Raw genomic sequence first — 21,215 nt, 5'->3', positions numbered from 1 at the left:
AATGTCTTGTTTTATCACGTACCTTAAAAACTCAGATAGCTTTCATCCTGGCCTTCACACTGACACCTGGCCAAGGCACACAGTTTGATCTGCCCCTCCTTTCCATTACACAATTTACGTCAACACCACAAGGCTGAAAGGAACCCCGTCCTGTATGTAATAAAAGCTAGCTCTAAGTACTGATCAATAAGTATATTGTCTGTATATAATGAGTACTACTCACTCATATTTGATTTACAAAGTACAAAATGTCCTTGCTCATTGTTTAATAGAATTGCAAGGGACATACCACTGCAAAGCAAAGAGGAAACATTTATTTAAGTTTTAGGCAGAAAGTGTCAAAAACCCAAACCCTTAACTGGGAGTGGCAGAGAAATTCATTACGTGTCTGACTTTTCTTAAGTGTTGTGCTTTTTTTTATGAGACATTTTCAGCAGCTATGAAGTTCCTTGATGTCTCAGAAAATGCATTATGCTCAAGTATCTTGGACAAATAATTCATTCCACCTAGCAGGAGATTGCAGCTTGTATTAGTCATTTGACAGTAGCACTATGCAGATTCCCATGCTGAGGCTACAGATGTTTGCTGACCTTAGGCAAAAGGGGTGGTTGCCCTGCAGGAAATACATTGAGGTTCCTGGTTCAGCCCAATCCCTGCCTGGAATTCAGGGGTGCCTTTATCGTGGGAAGTATGCGTGTCTATGTGTGAACAGAAGCAGCCAGGAAGGGGAAGTACTACTCCTTTTCTCCTCTTTAAAATAAAAAAGAAAACACAAACAAAACAAAACTCTAGAATTAAACCTTAAAGCACCAGGATGTGGATGACCTAGAGGATGTTCTAGGACTTCTGTTCCTAAATGGCTTATCATTTATGGGTGTTGTTGTTTTTTTTTTTTTTCTAAAAAGGTCAGTGAGCATCGCCCTTTGCTGCACGCATCCAACGCCCACATCCTCCGGGCCGCCCAGGGTGCCCTCCCTGCCCGGCCCCGGCTCTTCTGCCAGGCCTGGGGCGGGGGGGGGGGAATGTTTTGCACCAGCAGTTGCTGGCCTGTGACTGTCCCGCTGAGGCAGGCACCCACACTCCATTAAGTATCATTTAAATTGCTATTTGTTAGAGCTAATAGAAAAGAGAGAATAGTACAGGTGCTCTTACGTCCCTTCAGGCGCCAGGAACCCTGAGCTGTGCAGCACTGACCGGGCACCTGCTGAGGGTGCAGCAAGGCCCGCCTGCAGTGAAATTACCCTGTTCTGGTCGTTCAAGCTACTACAGGCTGGTTCTCGGAGGAAAACAACCCCGGACAGCACCCGTACTCCGGAACAGAAAGGATGTTCGGCGGTGCTTGCTGCGCTCAGCGATAACGCCATGGCGGACTCCCCCGTGTGCAAGGGGCCTCCGGCCCGCATCGCTGCATCGGGAGCGTCTCCGGCCCTGCCCGCCCCGGCCGCACCGCACGGGCCCTGCGAGGCGGGCCCGGCGTCCGCCGTGTCCCGGCAACGGCGCGAGCCGCGCGCTGGCGTCACCGAGCCGCGCCGGGATCCGCCGCCGCCGCATTTGCGCCTGCGCCGGTCGCCGACTTCCGGGGCGCGCGGCTGCCGCCTCGGCCCGTGCGGTCCCGCTCCGGTCCGGTCCCCGTCGGGCGGCGGCGAGCAGGATGCCGGGGCGCCGGGGTGAGGCTGCCGGCAGGGCCCGTTCTCCGCGGCCTGCAGTCACGGCGCCGGGGTGGGGCGAGGGGGCGGGCGGGGAAGCGCGAGGCCCGCGCCGGGGCCAGGGGAAGCCGCTGGGTGCGGTGCCCCTAGCGAAGCCCGGCTGGTTCCCTGTTCCCTGAGACGGGCGGTGCTGCCGCGTCCGCCGGGGCGGGAAAGGCCGGGCGGAGGTTACCCGCGCGCGCGGCGTCTACGGGGAGGGGGAGGGGAAGGTGAAGCAGGCCGTCCCCCGCCCCGCCGGGCCGGGCCGTGCGGTGCGGGCGTGGCGCAGCTGGGCCGTGCGCGCGGCCTGCCTCGAGGCCGGCCCTTGAGTAACGGTTAAACGGTCAGGCGAGAGCGCGTGTTCCGGGGGCCGGGCGGTGCGCCTCGCTTAGTTGCGGGCAGCGCCGTGCGCCTCTGGCCGCGACGAGCGAACGCGAGGAAACGCTCCTGTAGGCGGCTTCGCAGGGCTTTTCTAGGTTTTGTCCAAACTTTTCTGTGATACGACCGTGTATTGTTAGGTCGGTAGGCCCGCGCGGCACTTTGCTTCCTCAGGAAGGCTGCGTTTCAGTTAGAGGGAACACACAAACCTAGGAAGATGTGGGGTGGGCTGTACTTGAAGGGTGTGAGAGGTTATGTTTTTGAGAGGCAGTACCTTCTGGGTGTGTGCTCACCAGATGAAAGGTTTAGATAGCAGAAGAGGAGATGGTTGGAGGGAAATTTGGAAGAAGAAAAGTGACTAAAGGGGAACACAGCTGCCCGAGGTCAGAAATTGGTCAAAATTCAACCATTAAGTTGGACACTTATTCTCTTGTGTGAAACACCAGAATAGTTCATAGAATGCTGAGACATGAACTCAGTTTCTGTGAGCTGCGTTTTTCTTAACACCATGGCAAGATCTCAACAGCTCTAGACCGTGCTCCTGGGCAGTTTTGTACCCAAATGCAGCTATACATACATGCAGGATGAAGTTCTGGTTTTCTATGACATCTCTCATAAGGTGTCTGTAATACACCTAATATCAGATTATTCCATACTTAAGGTTGATAATCAGCAATTAGCTTGCCATTGCAGACTTATATCTGCAGAAGTCTTAAAAGGGTATGAAACTACTGATTTGCATTGCAAGCAATGAACTATGTACAGACAGAATTAGTTTGCATGCCTCTGCTCTTTATTCTTTGTCTTGAAATAGAAATTTGGGGGGAATGTCAAATGAGGGGGATCAAGGGGGGAGAGACGGATGAAGACCCAGAATCAGAAGGCATAGGGAAGATCCTTATGTAGACTTTGGGTAAAAAACATACGAGTGTAAAGGAAGGGTGAAATCAGTTGAAGAGGTTTGAGCAAGTCAGTTCTGTAATACATCTGAAAGTTGAGTGCAGATAGGGAGATTTCTAAATTGGTTTAAACCGACATGGATTCCGTGGCTTACCAGTTTACAAAGGCTGTGAGAGTTCTTTTGATCTGCCAGTGTCAGTCTGATGTAAAAAAGCTAATTCCTAGTGTAATGTCTGTGTCTATAAGACATACCTTGATGTGTTCCTTTGTAGACATTCTGACTTTCACGTGCAGAGATACTTAGGAAAAATAAAGATTGCCATAAATTACCATCATCATCCTAAGATTTTCTTTTCCATTCCATTGGATGTATTTATATGTGTGTGTGAGAGTTGCTGAAAAATCTGCATGAAAAATGATCTCTATTTAATACAAGTATTGCTGTAAGCAAAACAATCCACTTTTTGTAAGTTGTTAATGCCATATTCCAGTCTAAGTGTTCTGCATTGTTTCTGATATGACTGTTCAAGTTGTGGTACTGTAGAATAATTACTCATTTGTGGGTAGCTAAACTCTTATGCTAAAAGAAGATGAGGGAGTAGCGATTCATAAAACACATTAATAAAAATCTCAAATATTTTTAGGAGAGAGACTACAAGCAAATGAAAACTTCCTTCTGCAGAACTGAGGTGAAGAACTTCACCATGGGTCAACAAATTTCAAGCCACACACAAACTGTCATTAACAAGTTGCCAGAAAAAGTAGCAAAGCATGCCTCTTTGGTTCAAGAAAGTGGTTTCCTAACTTATGAAGAGTTTCTGGGAAGAGTAGCTGAACTTAATGATGTGTAAGACTTACTTTGTTGCCTTCTTTTTTTCATGTTTCACAGAGACCTTGTATGCAATGTATTCTCCAGTGCTGGCTAAGACAGAACTGGCCATCTGGTTTTGAAATGTTTCCTTCAGTCCCTAAAGTTTCTATACTGATTGTAATTACACTTCAGAACCAAAGCCCTTTCTCCTCCTTAAACTCACTTTTCTCCAGTACACTTCTTTCAGCAAGTGTTGCTTCTCTCTCAGAAGTTCACAAGAGGTAGACATTTAGCCATGTATTTTTGTTAGTGTTACCTGTCTCCCTTACTCATCCCCCCTCCACCAACCACCTAAAGATGCAATGCTGCATCCTCTCTGCCCATCCCTTTTGGCAGGAAGTAGCTACATGAGCCCTGTAAAGACGGTACAGCTACACAGGAAGGTAGTACCTGAGACAGAGCTGTGTGTGCCATCTCTCCCTCCCACCTCTGGAGACATGCAGTGCTGTTCCTCATTACAGATGTCCCTTACTATCTGAAATCGGTGACCAAGATAATCCCAGACAAAAAGCTGCATAAGTAAGACTTTTCATAGCCTGCCTTTTGTTTGACTGATACATTGAAGGTAAAAAGAAATTAACAAGAAAAGCAGAGTTGTCATTCTTAACCAATATTTATGGTATAAAATGATACAAAGTGGAAATGTACATGCTGAAAAGGGGCTTTGTGGTGTGTGGCTTTTGGTAGTGTTTGATGTTTAACTATAATGTGAATTTGTATTTAGTTTAGAAATCGTCTTGTGCAGTGTCATACTTTTATGAATGACCTTCAAGGACAGATAGCTTGTCTTCTGGATGGACACGTAAATAGATTTTGAAGAATGTTACTTCATGTTTTGCCTGAGAACCCAAGCAGATCTCAGTATAATTAACTCCAAAATATTGTAATTCAAGGGGTTTTTTTAAGTTCTTTACAGGGTTTATTTCAGCCTGAATGTAACACACCTTGTTCTGGTTCTTATGGAATAGACCTTTGTGTCTGTGTTCCATTAAAAAAAAAAATAAAACCCCAAAAATCTCAGGGTCACCTGGCTGCTTCATTATTAATATATGCTAACAAAAATAAACCTCATCTGCATGTGTTGGTACTTGCATGCTTTTTTTACATCCATGATAAGGAAATAATCTTTTTAGATTGGACCGTAAAATTGTATGATCACTATAATAAACAGTGGAAGTATATACAAATTAAAATGTCTATAAAGGATGCTTGCTGACACTGGACCAAAAGATTTGCATGTCATTTTTTGAAATTTACTGTGCAGTTTAAAGTGAAATGGACTATGTGTTTTATATCTAATGACATGCCAAGAAGGTCATTACTCATTAATTTCATGTCTCTGGGCGGTATTGATAAAATCTCTTTAAGGATAAAGAGCACATAGGTGAACAATAAAAAATACCACAGTGGCTGAGGTTGCTGGTCTTTGCATGTCTAGCACATGATGTAAAACTGATGTTTCTTTATTTCAGTACTGCAAAATTGGCTTCTGGACAGGACAAACATCTGTTATTTGAAGTGCAGCCCGGTTCTGATTCTTCTGCTTTCTGGAAGGTGGTCGTTCGGATAATATGTACTAAAGTAAGATTGTTGGAAGTTTTAATTTGGCGGGGTTTTTGTGTAGAGATATTTCAGAACTGTCACTTTTACTGGTAAAATCCAACATCTGCTACATATATTTTGCATATATATTTTGATATAGATGATGTATTCAAGGATACTATTTCAGATAAATTTAGCCTAAATTCTAAGCTTCTGCAAAAAGCAGGTAAACAAAAACATTTTCATAACAAAGTTTAAAGGAATGATATCTTCCAATGGAGTGCTTATAAATCATCTGAATTCCTGACTAATAGGTCCATAAGGTCAAGTCATGGTAATCAAATAGTACCACAAACTGGGAACTATATAGTTTGATAGTAGTAGAATTTAGTCAGCAATTCCAAGCATTATTAGCTGAGCTAGTTTAACTGTCTATATTCTGATTCCTTAGAAAACCAATCTAAAAGTTAAATGTTTATCTTAGTTTGAAGACTGTGACAAAGGTTACTAAGTTTGCTCTTTCTAATGAGGAGATTTTCCCCCTCTGTCTCCTATCAAGTAACATCCTTAAATGGTCCTGAATCCACTGGGCAATCTTAACATGCAGCTTCAACCAAGCCAACTTTCAAACTTTGTTTGAAACTAACAGTTTGTAATTTTTCATTTGCTCTTAGTTTTTGTTAAGGCAAACATCATTGTGGGCTACTTAAGTTCAGATATTAAATAACTGATTATCCTGTTCTTTGTCCTAAGTTTAACCCAGTTTTTGAGGCATTAGGTCCCTATTCACAATCCTTTTCAGTAGTGAAGGTAATTGTCTTGCCCTAAAAATGTAGTTCTAACTGTGGTATTCCTCATGATGACACAGCAGTGTTTGCAGGTCTTAATTATTATTGAAGGAGACTGCAATTTGCTAACATAGTGATGAACACTTGGGAAGGTGGCTACTGCCATGAGATTTGCAGTGCATTAAAAGAATTTTGATTGTCAATGTCAAGTAAAAATCTGATACGTAATTGCAAACAATTCTTGTATCTTCAGATAAATAAAACAAGTGGCATTGTGGAAGCTTCCAGAATCTTGAACTTGTATCAGTTCATTCAACTTTATAAAGACATCACCAGTCAAGCAGCGGGAGTTCTTGCACAGAGTGGTACTTCTGAAGAAGCTTCTGAGAGTTTGATGTCCCTGTCATCTTGTCAGGCCAGCTTGTGGATGGGAAGGTATTTTGATATACTCTAGCTTCTGACCGCAGTTACAACATAAATATTTTGGAAGTTGTGTGTAAAACCTGAACTACAAACACTTAACAAGCAAGACCGCGTGCTCTTGGCAGATGCAGACTTTGTCTTCACAAACAGGAATAGCACACCTTTTCTTGTAGCAAGAGAGCTGTAGTATACTTGGGTGAAATGCTGTTGGTGCTTCACAACAATCATTTTAATGATCAGTTCTAATACAAATATGGTATATGTTGAATCTCCTGAATAAGGAAATGGGAGGAAATGGAATCAGCTGCAGCTACAAATCTAGGGGGTTTGACAGTGTTTGTTTAAACAGATTTTGTTATTGTTCCACTTAAACTTTATCTTCCTCTTTTACATTTTGGCATGGGAAAATTCCCATCTGTTGCCATTAGAAAGTCATCAATTATGGTAATAATTTAGCTTGGAAGACTGGAAAAATGTGAACTGTCTCACACATGTTGACATCCTGCTTCGTTAACTAGAGGAAAAGCAAAAGACTGAGGTCAACACCTGCAATAACTTCAGTTCACACTGAATGTAACAGCAAGAAGCTTGTCACTGTTTCCCTATGTGGAAATGTTGCGACCAGGAATTCTTTACTTTTAACTTTCTGAATTAGTTTAGAGTTCTAACTCGGTTTTAAGTGAGGTAGAGTTAGGTTTTATGTGAAAAAGTAGTAAATGGTAGAGTTCTCTTTATCAACCAGTGAAGAGCTGGTAGCCAGATATTTTAAAAACAAGTTGCTGAGCTAGTTAAGTGTCTCTAAAATGTCACACTCAAGGTGTTAGAATGAGAAAGGCGTCAGGTATGTTGCCATTCTACAGATAGAGCCCACTGGTTTTTCTAAGTTGGTGGATTCCAGAAGGTGGTGTTTTCATTTAATTTCCTGTTTCTCTTGTTTGAGAACAAATAGTTTTAAATTATTGGCTGTTCAGAGTTATTAAAATGCTATAGTTAGGCAGCACGTTGTGGACCTGTTTGGGAAAGCATATTTTTCTGCTCTTTCTCAAAGATGCATGTGGTTATACTGGAACACATGTATATCTGGAAACAGCCTTTTACTTCAAACAAACCAAGAAAACAAAAAAACCCCAGATGCTCAGGCGAAGGAACTTCATATATTGCTAAAGTCAAAGAGTAGATAGAAGGTTCCCTAGGTGAGTTCCTTTTTCAGTTTTCAGACTTCGAGATGGGGCAGCTGAGCATCCTTCATGTTTGTAAACTTCATCACTTGGTGTAGTATTAGTGGCAAATAACAACAACAAAAAAGGAGTATACTTTTCTAATATGCTGGTAAAGTGCTGGAGTTTAGTGAGCTTGTATCTTACCCAAGGTTTTCAAGTCATTGCGGAAAATATAGGCTGAAGCATCTTCAAGTATTCCACACCAAGGAAATCTTCTGTTTGTTTTTCACTATATCCTCCCATTTGCCTAAATTATTCTCACCTTTATATATTTTCTGGCTCTGCAAAAGCTAGCTGTCACTGTCCAAAAATAGCAAATATTATCTGTTTCATTCTTCTTCTTATCTTAACTTCTTCCACTGGAATAATACCCCATTTCTCTAGAACATCCATTTCCTATTTGGAGCATCCCAAAATATCCATAAGTGGTTTATGCTTTCTGATAATGAAGAGACAAGCATTTCCTTAGTTTGTCACTCTGGTATTTTACTATTTCTTCAGAAACTTAGTCTTATGGCTAAATCTTAGGTTCCAGAAACTTTCTAACTAGGGCATCCATTTTAAGAATAATTGCTTGTATATACATCAGCAAATCTCAGAAATCGAAGTGTTATGAAAGGTTAGTACTCAGAAGTGCATGGAGGAGGGAAATGAGAGGGAGTGAGTCCAAAGAACATAGTGAGTTATCAAAAGATAGGATTTTTGGAAACTGTTGTCCTCACTGTGTGCAGACACCATCTGTAATTCTACAAAATAATCTCTTAGCATTCTAAAAGTAATTTATCAAAAAGCAAATTGAAAAGGAAACCCCAAGGACCTACTGAAGAATAAAACAAAAGCATGTTAACTGCTGTCAGTTAGCTGGCTAATGTGTACAGTTAAAAAATGACTCTGTATTTGACAAACTCCTGAGATACCTCAGCAAAAGCGGTCTGATCAATAGTTATTAAGGTGGACTATCCCTCCTGAAATGCCATTCTTTCTAGAACACTACCTCTGTGATCCAAGTCACAAAAGGGACTCCCTGATCAGGACTTTTGGAAAACATAAATTTCAGAACACTTACTTGGCTCTCTTGGTAGTGAGCCATGACTATAAAATTAGGGAGCGCTACGTGTCTAGGTAGGTCAGTGAAAGCTGAGGGTTCTCTGTACCTTTTCATGCTTGAGAAGTTTTAATAATGCAAATACTTGTGATACTACTGTTAGGAACTTTAGATACAGATACCTATTATTTGTGGGAAAAAAAATGAGGACGTAAAATGAAAATGTATGTCCTGGGGAGTGATCTGATTTTTAAATCTCCCCTCCCCCAACAAGAACACTTAGAAGCATAGCTGGAAAAGCTGTGTTAACAGTCAACTTGAGAGTCCTAATTTGGAGGAACAATCATGAAGAGTGTATTGCAAGCTAAAACCAGCCTTTTCAATATAACAAGCAGTTTAGGTCTTGGTGTTTTGACAGCAGGTGAAATTAGTGAACATGCATTCTAGTAAAGGTCCTCTCAACATGCATGTCTTTATCTAGGATATAAGCCAGCATACAGAAATTTGAGTTCATTATGAAACAGTGCAGCCTGACACCCTGTGAAAGGAAGGCAGATTCTTTTCCTGCCTTTAATGTAAACAATGTTTCTGTTCTTTTGCCCAGTCATGGAACATGTGAAAGTTACAACTTCTCATGTTTCCTTGTTGATATGAAAAAGGATTTGTATAACCCTTTGCAACACCAAAAGCACCATGTCACACAAAAACAAAAAACAAATGTGTATTCTAACTTAATTTAGTTCATTTGCTGTTCTTTGCTGGTAGCTTGAGGCTATGTCTGCTGACATAGGCTGGGATGATATAACTAGTCCGTTCACAAAATTACATGTTCCTTGCAGGTAAGCACAGGTGTTCCTTTCTGTCCATCACTAATTATTATGAAAAAAATAGTAACTAGCGTAGTTACTAGGGCATAAATATAAAACTTACTAGTTATCTAAGAGAAAATACTGTCTTCTCTTCTGCAGGGTTAAACAGTTGACAGATGAAGAGGAATGTTGCATCTGCATGGATGGGCGTGCTGATTTAATCTTGCCATGCGCTCACAGTTTCTGCCAGAAGTGCATTGATAAATGGTAATGTATATTAAAGGATATTCATTATTTTATAGTACTTACAGGTTATCTGACATGTTTCAGTTTGGTCTGACAGATTCCTTAGTTCCCATATAATTTAACGTCTGAAGACATTTGCAAGCTAATGTACATGTGATACACAACAAGCTTGAGTAAAATCAGACTGGAGCAGAAGGAAAGATTTCAGAATTTGTAAACATCTTATGAAGCATTTCATTTTGGGAAAAAAGAGATGTGAAAGTGCTTTCCAGCATTTGTTTTGTAATTTATTACCTCTTTTTATCCTTGTAAAATCACATTATTGTATTCTTGCTCGAAAACTAGAGAAAATGTAGTATGCTGATGGTGGCATATTATCATATTTAATGAGACAAAATCTCATTAAAACCTTCTTTTTAAGGAAAAAAATCAATAGTTTGTACGACTCTGCAAATAGGAAGGCAAGTTGGATTGCCTTATCACTTCTTTGGGAAATAACTGTCAAAGGGATTTTTTTTCTATGTATTATGCTTTCACTTGAAATAAATAGCATACATCTTTACTAATCAAAATATACCAGACTTTTCCAGGAAAATATTTCTTCTCAATAGCAACACCTTCAAATTTATGTATAACCTGTATCTTAGAATATATGTTCAGCTTCATAGTAAACTGAGCAGCTTTTCAGATTCTGCATCTGATACACCAGTTGTTGGAAAACTGAGAGAGAAAAATTGCTTTGTGGAGGAGTGTAGCTCTTCTCTGACCAGGCAGGCGTTCTGGCAGTCTAGCATTAGGTGAGACAGATATCCTCAGTTAAAGGCTTTTTTTGACTAGTTAATGCAAGTGATTTTACATTTAAGTCACATAATTTGTGCATAAGAATTTGGTTTGTGGCTTTTTCAAAGGCTTATCAAGGAAGTTACTCTTAAAACACCATCCTCCCACAAGGAAAAATCGCAGCAAAAATCCCTGGATCTCAGACTGTAAATAGTCTCTTTCCTAGGAAAATATTTTCACACCCATCAGCAATGCAGGGTTTAGTTTAGCAACTGGTGGAGAGCGGATTATATTCTAATTTGGCTAATGAATCAGCTGAACTAAGTTCCAGTTATACTGCTTCTTTTTTGGTATTCAGTTTTTAAGGTTCATCTCTTCTTAACCTAGGTCTATCACAGGGACTCCCAGCTCAGAAGCATAATTGTTTGGGGCCCCTGCATTAGTTGATGGAGGGGGATGGGACCCTGAGGGACCAATTCTAAACTTCAGTGGGCTGAATGACTCAGGAAGAGGGTTCCTTTTTATATAGGAAGCTTATGGGGACTGTCTCTGAAGTACCTCAGCTGAATATCTAAAGATAGGAAGAATTAACTTAGACCGTGGATTTCCATTTAAGCTTTCTGGACAGGTAGCTACAGATGCATTCTGTTTAACCTGAGCAAAATGGATTATGAGAAACATGACTCCAAATTTATCACTTGGAGAATGGAGCTACATTCAGAATTGTTGGCCAATGTTCTTCACAAAGTTTTTAAACAAACAAAATATATAGGTGGTCTAATTCAGTTAACCTGATCATTCTTGAAGTTCTCACTGGGTTGGTTGGTTTGGTTTGGTTTTTTTGTGGGGTGGAGGGTTCTTTTGGCTTTTTTTGGCCGGGAAGAGACCATCTGTGAAAAACACTCATTTCTCTGGCTTCCTAACAGGAGTGATCGTCACAGAAGCTGTCCTGTCTGCCGTCGGCAAGTGACTGGGGCGAGTGATTCTTGGGTGGTCTCAGATGCACCTACAGAAGATGATGTTGCTACTTATATACTTAACATGGTAGATGAGGCGGGCCAGCCTCACAGACCCTGACACTGGCCAGCAAGCTGATAATAGCAGATGCACTTGAAGCTTTTGTTTTCACAAACATCTGTTTTTACCTCTGGCTTCTGTTCTTCCAGACTTGTCTTTAACTTCTCCTCTTGGCTGCTGTGAATCCACACTGCTCTTAAAACACAGGGTGTATGAGGCAGTGTATGTGTGTGCAGTCTTAGTTATTAACATGTACTTTCAGTAAACTCTTTGATCATTAATATTTAATTTAACAACTACTTTTGATATTAATTAACAGTTCGACTACTAGATGAAGCGATTTATAACAGCACAACTACAACTGCTAACTGCTGTTTGAACATTGCAGTGCACTGCTACAGAAGGTGAACCACATCAGATGGCTTCACCTCAGTTTTCCGTAACAGCACTCCCTTTTACTTCATGGCAAATAGATGATGAGTTAGCACTAGTGATTATTAATTTGAAATTTTACTGCTGAAACTTGAAGATGTCCCACTGCCTGTTCTTCAGCAGCCAGTTACTGCTGCTTTTAGTGTTTACAGATACTGATTTGAATCTGATCTGTTCTGAGTTTTAGTAGTAATTATTTTAAATCTGTTTTGGAGAGCATAGGCAGCTCTGTAAATGTACTTGTGCACTCCCCTTTATTTGTCTAACAAGATTCTCTCAGAATATTTTTTAAAAATACGATATTTAGCATAGTCTTAGTAGCTTGGAAACATTAAACAGTTTCTTACACAATCCTAAAAAAAGTAAATCAGTTTCTTTATAGTTTTTTGATCAAGAATGGCCAAAATTTTTTTTAAACATTAGCCATATCTGAAAAGAGTGACTTTATTTGAATTAGCGGTTGAGGTGTGGTTTAGTCTGATGCTGTGGCTTTATCTGCTTCTCTTGAGTTTTTGAAGTGATGAAATCAGAGTTATAAGGTGATAATCTAAGTAAGGGTGCTGTGCTTTATATCTACAAGTGCAATATGCTTTTATGTAGCAGAGAGAAACTTCTACTTTACTAATGTCGCTTGCAGCGAGATGTGCATGTGAGATCTTGGGAAAAGGGATATCACAACTGGAGTGCAACAGTTTCTGTGTCTAGCAGAGTAAAATCTTTCAAGAGCTAAGTTTGGAGAGTCTAAAATAAATCGTTAGTATACAGGAAACCCATCTTAAGCCTCTTTTGCATAAATAGTGTTATGGAAATCAACTGCTATTGTAGAGAATTATTTTTTTTAATATATATTAACAAATACTCTCTTAACTTGAGTCCATTAAGTGAGAAGTACTCAAGTGCAGCATTTGAGGGAATATCAGCATAAATCTTGCTTACTGTAAGACTGCATTTTTAATTACCATACTTGTTAAAATTCTACAATGCCATAAGGCGAAGGCCTTTTGTCACAGACAGTAGAAGGCGTGTGCCCACGTAGATACGCGCATTTGGGTTATTTTTTGTAATTGGCTACAACATCATTTCATTACATTGGGGACCAGATCCTGGGAATTTCTCATTCATACGTCCATATGGCACCCATTCGAGCTTGGCTTATGGCACGGTTGTCAAATTTATCATAGGCATTAAGACAGATAAGGAACATACTGTTGTGTGCATCATCTAAAAGCCAGTACGGCTTAATGTGTAAATCTGTGTTTAACTATTGAAAAATCCATTTATGAATGTATATAGCTTAGAACTACCCTTCGGCAATCCTTTGATACCAGTGAGAGATACTTCTGAAAATGTATCCACTGTTTGGTTGCGTAAAGGCAGTTATTATTTGGGCTGAAAATTGTTAATGGTCAGGGATTTTCCAGTAAGATATTTGCAAATATTCCTAATCACATACCAGTTTGATTTCTTTTTGCTTTTTGAGCTTGCATTAGTCCATTTTCAGAACTTTAAAATAAACTTTGAATTTTTAAAACTTTTTATATCACTGGAACAGAAAGAGCATCTAAATTAAAGCTTCAAGCTAACTTTATTTTTCAAGTATTTCAAGAATTATACTTCTGAACTGAGATTTTATAAGTTGACTTTCTGCTGAGAACTTACATGAACTTCTTAAAATGTAATTTTGTAATGATGCAAACAGGTTGTTAATTGCAGCATAATGACACTTGCAATTACAATATAAACTACTGCAAAAATTATTTAAATAGTGAAAAAGTAAACTTTGTATTCTGTACAGCTTTTTTACTTAAGTTGCTGTAATGCACACTGCTGTGATGTAGGAACTGTAATGTGTGCCTTGTAAAATATATGTACTGTATGTTATATGGGATAGTAGGTACATTAACACTAAAAAACCTATTAGTTTGGTACTGGCTGTTATTACCTAGTCTGAAGTGCTACATTTAGCAAACCATTTTGGGAAAGGAAAAGGAATCGCATTGGCAGGGACATGGCAGTGGGTACCAGAAGCAAGACCTTGAAAATGTGAATTACTACAAACAGCTGTTGGGGGGGGGGGGGGGGCATTAGAACAAACTAAACTTCCTTGCGTAAGTGAAGATTTCTTACAGGCTTAATGTGAAATTGTAATTTAAACATTACAGATTGTATTAATAGCTAAGGGCATTCCAGGATATTAAACTTTGTGTATGAATTGTGCAATAAAGTTACTTTGGAAGAACTGTCAAAGTTCTTTTAAGCTTAAGGAATCTCGTGGCTCTAGTACCACAGAAGTCTGAAACCTGAATTGTAATCTAAATCCAATTCCATTGTACAGATGGTGTGGATAAAAGTATGCCGTTGTGAGTGAGATATCTCTTAAACTTTGAGGTATGGTATGAACAAGGTAGCTTAAATGCAGCTCTGCGAAAGACTCAGATTCTTCTGTTTTCTTTTGTCAAAACAAATAAATTGGAACCTGCTGCAGTGATGGGAAAAAAATAAACAACTCTGCTTCTTAGAAGGACAGTATTGGGGAGCAGGTTTCTTTGGAGAAAGGATTCCCCCCCCCCCCCAGAAGCGTGATATATTTTTTCCCAAAGTTATTCCATGGTGTTTCTGATAGTATTCTAAAGCTTAAGAATGCGAAGGTTTGAAGTATTCTTTCTTCTCAGATTCTTCCTATTTTTTAATAAGAATTGAAGTATATAATTAATGTAACTGTTTCCTCTGTCTAGTTACTTGGGTTTATCTGTTTTGATCTGTGAAGCCAAGTGAGAAATAGGAGACAAATTCATTAACAGATCAGGAAATTAAAATTGGAGAACTTACCATCTGACAGACACACCAGGAGGTAGGTGTACTTGAGGAATTAACGGATGTATATACTTACTAGGTTTCAAGTTTAGACACCATATTAATGTAACTTGTGTGATTCTTTTTTTGGTGGGAAATGGCATATTTAACTTAGATATCTTTCCTTTAACAATAATTGTGTATATAATTACGAAGATTTTCTAATCCATACTTGTTCCAGTTCTGGAAACACATGGCAACCAGTGAAGATGTCTGTGCTGTAGGTTTGAACTGAACTGGTAAATTCCACCCCTGCATAGCTGTATGTGCTGAATGCATCACTTCTGTAGCTAAGAGGTTCCTTCTAATTCTTTGTGCTTTGTGTCCTGCTGAATCTTGGCACAGTAGCCTCCTCAGGGAGCCTCAAAGATGCTTCATGTAAGTGGGAGCTCTCTGTTAACCTGTCTGGCCTTAATTCTTGACACTGCATATTCATAATTCTTTAATTTTGTATCTGCTAAATACCCATGCTCTGTGATGGAATTAATTATATTGTGACTAATATTACAGTAATGATTTTTTTCCTTTGGTTTTCTGTTGTTAAACCATTATTGAAGATAACTTACCATAAGGTTTTTTCCTCTCCTGTTTTAAGTGGGTGAATGGAATTCTACTTTCTTGTAAGCGTGTCTTAAATCAGTAATTTCAAAACTGAATTTTTTTAATTGTTATTTCTTTCGCTGGTTGGTTCTGAGGCCTAGAATTTATCATACGGCAACAAGACTGAACATTCTTTCCCTGTTGCTACCTGTAGCTGAAAGTAACCTGAACAGGATGGTGTTCTTTTCCTGTAATCGCAGGGTACAGTTGCCAGATAACATCTTTTGCTGTGAAGTAGCCGTGTTCCAACAAATGTTAACGTCTCTGAGGGATCTGACAACGTATTCTGCTTCTGTAGCTGAGCTGTCAAGATGTTAATTAGCAGGTGGTTGCTTACCTATTGCTTACCTCACTAACCTAACTATTGAGGTTAAAATATTAAACACTGGGCATGGGTTTTGTAGGCCTGAAATTAAAAAAAAAGTTACCAGTTTTGTGAACTTGGATGGAACCCTAGCGTGTCTGGTGGAATGAAGCCCACTACCAACAGGTAATCAAATGAGCACTCAAAGTGCTATCCAAAAACAGCACAGGGTGTTTTCATGAATAAAGCTTAAATTAGTCAGAAACATGCCCTTCTGGAATTTGACTGTATGTGCAAAAAGGTAGGGGTTTGGTACAACAGTCTGTGCTTCTATGCTAATGTCCAAAAAATATTTTTTTCTGTGAGACAGTACCCGTTAGTCACAGTTAATGATGAATGAATTAGCAGTGCTGGTGTCTCACTATTACATATACTATCCTCTGTGCTGCTTAACATTGATATTTAGTGCTTTGAGAGGTATGGGGGAGAAATACATAGTCTTCAGTTACAGCTGGATCTGTACTTTTGTGCTTGATCAGTGCTGCTGGTGTACAGAAATAAAGGATTTGTTACAGAAAAAGTCACATTTTACTCTTAATCTAAAAATTTTTATTACATTTCCTACTGAAGAAGGCGTTTGTGTTAAAATACTTTTTCCTCAAAAGTCATCTTGACTGTAGCAGAATGTGTGTGATATTAAGTCTTTTTTAACTTTGTCACTTGTTGGCTTCTTAGTTGTGTTCTTTTTGTCTGATAAGGCTGTTCTGGTACTGCTTAAATTGGTTCAACTGTGAGTGTCAGAACTGCTTTCCTGCTCCCAAATTCAGGTGTTTTGACTCTCAGTTTACTATCAAGATGACGCTCCAGGATGAGGAAGAGGTGCTGGCTGCCCTCCCCTGATGCCCAGTTTGGATGAGCAGGGAACCAGAGCACCAAGAGCCAGTGGGGGCAGCCCTGCAATACCGTTTCACTTCAGGACTTAGTGCCAGCTCTTGTGTTGACACAAATCATAACAGTTGGTTTTAACTAACACTGAATTGCTTTAAGTCAGTTAAGCTTTTAGCTCCATCTCCTAAATACTGCATATTCTCTATCTCCACTGGGTTGTTTTCAGTTTTCATGGTGTGGTAGTCCTTAATTTTGGTTTAGTCGTATGTACTGCTAGCAGTTTAAGGGCGTAGGGTTTTAGTTCTACTTAAATGCAGAGATTTTGAGCAGCTACAATTTTGAGAGGTACACACACACAAAAACCCTAACCGTATTCTTTTATCGTTTATTTGTTAGTGCAGTGTTTAATGCTTCCACAAAGAGGCAAAGGATAAACATCATTTAACCCAGGCACAGAAGGAAAAGCAGGCTTTACAGACATCCCTCCACCCACCTTTTTCAGACTTAGATTTCAGCTAGGCAAACAGAACAGAAAGGTTTAGCCACAAGTAAAGGACAATGACAGGAGAAGATAAGGTAGCTCTGGGGTGAGAAGAAAAGTGGCAGAGCAAATGCCTTAAGTCTGCTAAAGTAACAGAACAGAATGGAAGAGCGTCAGTAGAACTTGTTCAGCTAAATGTGGTGTAAACATCCAATAACCCTAATTAACCTTTTTAGGTGAAAGTATAAAATGCTCTGAGCTAACAGATTTAAGGAAGTCTTGAATAACATTTGAACGTTAACACCAGTGAAATGATGAGAAAATACGATAGTCTCCTGTTCTGAAGCAACACCTACAACGATGTTGTTCTTGTCCCTTCATGTTTGAGTAAACCGTCAGCTGTGGTGTAACCAGGTTTGATCCCAACACTGGCAGGGGAGACTCAGCAACTGCCCTGTCTTGCATTTGAGTAAACGTGTACAATGGTAGTTCAGATGTCAGTAACACTTCAGCACTGGATCTGCCCTTTGTTACATACATAGCCTAAGAGTGCAAGGTTATTTTGAATGGCCATCCATTAGAACAAAAGTGCAACTTTAAAAAAAGGAAGCTACAGTTTAAAAACTGAACTAGAGAATCAGTAACTTTTTTTGCCTAACTAAAAAGATGACCAAAAGAGATGTGGTAGTGGAAGCTTGAAAGGATGTTAGTTTGTTTCCCTACATAAAACACTTTTAGCTCAATTTATCCATAAAAGCAGCATATGAGGAAGCACAGAGAGCAGAACTTGTGGTCATGGCCACTTGTGTGTTATTACTGTCAAAAATCCCAGTTACTGTCCATGAACTGAATATTCAAATCCAGTTGTTTTTTTTCTTTAGTAAGAGCTACAGACTTACTAGAACCTGTGTGTTTGAGGTAAGGAAAGTTGAAAAGGTATTAAACATACCAAATTCATGTATAATACTAAGAAAACTAAATAAATACCAGTGACAAGAAAAGCAGCACTAACGGCAATCTTCAGGTGAAAAAGCCCAAGTAAAGCAATGTTTATGGAAAATACTTACAATGTAAATTCTTCAAACCAAGTGTGTTGCTTATTTAGCCTGGATGCAGATGCCTTTCTCAGGTAAATAATGTTATCTTGATAACAATTTATTAGTAAGTCATACTAATGAAAACGATTTCTGCGTTTTATGCAGCTAAAATGCTTGAACCACTGTTCCCAGACTTCAGCCTAAGAAAACTGCACTCACCAATCCTGCTAATGCATTATATGAGGTGCTGCCAGTTTCTAACAGTGAGGCTAACAGACATTGTTGCCGAAGAGCTTCAGACAATTTTATTATCACACAGTTGTGTAGCATGGGTTCACACGATACAAAATCTGGTACTAGTTGAACAGTGCAGCTATCAGGGTAGGTCACAGAGCAGTTAAGGTCAAGTCTCCCACCCCCGTCCGCAGCTGTGTTTGGGATGAAGGTCTGCAATCAGTGCAGCATCCTATGTGTGACACTGGCTAACTGTAATGGTGACTGGATGGCCAGAACTCTGCTCCTGTGCCTCCGTCTCCCTCAGAGCAGCCTAGCTTCCAGGCTGCTTCCTAAGGGTCTTTAGGTTTAACCTCTTTATGGGGCTCTCATAAGGCTGCACAGCTATAGGAGGCAACAGGGGATTCTTCCTTCACTTACTTTGGTGCCATTCAGGACAGCGGGTATATTAAAAATGTGTCCTTGCAGGTGTTGCTTTAACTGCCACAGCCTGAGGAGAGAGTGTATGTCTTCAACACATACATATATTTATGCCATTAGCGAGTTGTTTGGTACTGGTGATGTCACTGCTGCTACTTTTGGCCGCATTTACAAGGGAAAGTGAGACTTGGTCAGCTCTTGGGAGGATGGAGGTGCCCAAGCCCTGGGAAAAGGGCCTGGCCTGAGAAATATAAGTGGCATAAGAGGTCTGATGTAATAAAACATGCAGGGTTCTAGATCTGGTGAGGCTTGATTGGCTAGTATTCATTCTGGGCTTTTTATGCATTAACTCCAAATTACTGTTCTAAGATGCATAACCTCCCTCTGTACTGTATTCGATACCCAGGTCTCTAACTATAGCCTCAAGATCCTAGCTTAGGGGCTCCTGGCCTTCAAATTAAGTAGTGTAATGTTGGACTTACAGGCATCAACATTGTCTGCTGCCCCTAGCCTCGAGTCTTGGTGTGAAACTCGTGCAGCTTCTACAACACATAGATCCTGTCACGTTATTACCTTTAATCCTTTCTGAATGAGGAGTACCATGTCTTAAGAAGGATGATCAAATAGAAGAAAGATTGAAAGTGATAAATATTCCAGTAGCTGTATTTTACTAGCCACCCCATCATAGATAAGTTTAACATAACATGATTTGAAATGACATATTTCAAGTGGGGTAGCTTCTGTATAAATATACAGTTTGACTTCTGATTCAACTCTAATTGATGAAAATACAAACTAACACAAATGTGTAAAAAGGTGTCAGAAGTAGGACCAGAACCCAGGTCTGGAGTTTCTACCACTGATTCATAAGAATACTTCCTTTGTGCAAGTAAAAAAATTTCTCTTTACATGCAACCAAAAGTACCTGCGTAGATTTCCAAGTAATTTGAACTGGCATATCCACATATTCCCATTACAAAGCAATAAAAAAGTGTTCTCAACTTTCAAGGCAAAGTTTTCATGATATAACTAGAGTCATTATTACAATGTACAGTAGTGATGATTTTGACACCATGTTTTCTACTTATGAGATTAAAAAGCGTTATTCTGCTGTTCACAGACATCCTATATGACAACAGGAAGTAATTAATCATTAAACAAGACTACCAGCTTTGGGGTTTTCTTGTTTTCCAGTAAAACTGCTGAAATATTAAGATAAAAACTGTGTCAGAACACCCTCCTGAATGAAAGGGTGGCCTCAGAATTAGGCACCCCATAAGAACTGCTAATGAATCAAGGGTTACACTTACAGGTGCTAAATGCTATGATTGCTGCTGAGACTAACAGGACAAAAACAGGTGCACATGTACTGTCAGCACCTGCAGAATCCTAGGGCGCATAGCACAGATGCGCTACAAATAGTCTCTGTTGTTCTCCAAGCTACAATATAGTGCACAGTTAAGACAGCATGAAACAAATATTACATGATTCTGAGTTTGCATTTAATATTACAGCAATCTTAAAAGCCTAATGTTTGTAGAAACTGAAATTTTTGCAATGAGAATAACACAGTAAGAGATAACAGCAAACACTGTTTACCTTCCATAGATACTCTGTTTTTCTCTGTTCTGTTCAGTTATGTCTTGGTAGCATCAAAGACAGATGATTCAATGTTAATTAGCATGTTATCCTGTACAGGAGTGAAATGTTCTGGTTTCTTTGCATTTGTGACTACTTCGACAGAGTAGAAATCTCTTCTGTTCTCATGGCATCAGACAGGAAACTAAGTTCATTGCAGAGTGTCTCGTACCTGAAGGCCATCCGGATCTGCGCAACGTTTGTCTTTCGAATGTCGTTTCCCTCAGGCCCTTCTTTACAGTAATTCACCCCTAAGAATTTCTGTTTTTCCTGTGAATGGGATTAAACATAAAAGGGAAGAAGTCAGTTCAACTGCTTTGATTTATTGTATAACTGAGTATTTTAGTTGAATGACTCCAGGGCAAGTGAAAAGAGCAGCTTCGACCATCTGGCCATTGAACTTAACTGCAGAGGCTTAACCAGTTTTGGAGATTTTTAAGGCCAAAGTTTATATACATAATTACTCAGCAGGGCGCTTGGTCTGGCTTGGTAAAACCCTTTGTGCTGTTGTTCTGTCTTCACTACTACATCTTTCATGTGAGAGGTCAAAAGAGGCTTTGGTTTCTTTCATTAGTTAAATGTTCCACAAGAGGAAAATGAGTACTTGTCACTAGAGAATATTGG

The 21,215-nt window shown here is 39.8% G+C and overlaps 2 protein-coding genes across 4 annotated transcripts in view; one reads left to right on the top strand and one right to left on the bottom strand.

Moving 5' to 3' along the window:
• The first annotated feature begins 1,532 nt into the window (after positions 1-1,532).
• On the top strand, positions 1,533-14,399 carry RNF141 (ring finger protein 141). The gene is made up of 6 exons (XM_075094821.1): positions 1,533-1,667; positions 3,608-3,810; positions 5,307-5,415; positions 6,418-6,599; positions 9,821-9,928; positions 11,614-14,399. The coding sequence occupies exons 2-6, from the start codon at positions 3,626-3,628 to the stop codon at positions 11,762-11,764; spliced, it is 735 nt and encodes a 244-aa protein (XP_074950922.1). The 5' UTR covers positions 1,533-1,667; positions 3,608-3,625; the 3' UTR covers positions 11,765-14,399.
• A 2,752-nt stretch (positions 14,400-17,151) lies between these two features.
• The window catches only part of AMPD3 (adenosine monophosphate deaminase 3), a 35,652-nt gene continuing 31,588 nt past the window's right edge, over positions 17,152-21,215 (bottom strand). For all 3 annotated transcript variants that reach the window (XM_075094816.1, XM_075094818.1, XM_075094815.1), the window contains exon 15: positions 17,152-20,861. In XM_075094816.1, the coding sequence (XP_074950917.1) occupies positions 20,685-20,861 (177 nt within the window). In that variant the 3' untranslated portion in view covers positions 17,152-20,684. The remainder of the gene's footprint in view (positions 20,862-21,215) is intronic.

The sequence above is a fragment of the Phalacrocorax aristotelis genome, chromosome 5, assembly GCF_949628215.1.
Source record: "Phalacrocorax aristotelis chromosome 5, bGulAri2.1, whole genome shotgun sequence".
Classification (NCBI taxonomy): Eukaryota; Metazoa; Chordata; class Aves; order Suliformes; family Phalacrocoracidae; genus Phalacrocorax; species Phalacrocorax aristotelis.
Note: the sequence above shows the minus strand (reverse complement) of the source record. Positions and strands in the feature narration are given on the sequence as shown.

Bases quoted from the DNA above. Each gene is read 5' to 3' on its own strand.
- RNF141 (XM_075094821.1), top strand. From the start codon at position 3,626: ATGAAAACTTCCTTCTGCAGAACTGAGGTGAAGAACTTCACCATGGGT. The intron at 5,416-6,417 runs GTAAGATTGTTG...TTGTATCTTCAG, and splicing joins TTCGGATAATATGTACTAAA to ATAAATAAAACAAGTGGCAT. The intron at 6,600-9,820 runs GTATTTTGATAT...TCTCTTCTGCAG, and splicing joins GCCAGCTTGTGGATGGGAAG to GGTTAAACAGTTGACAGATG.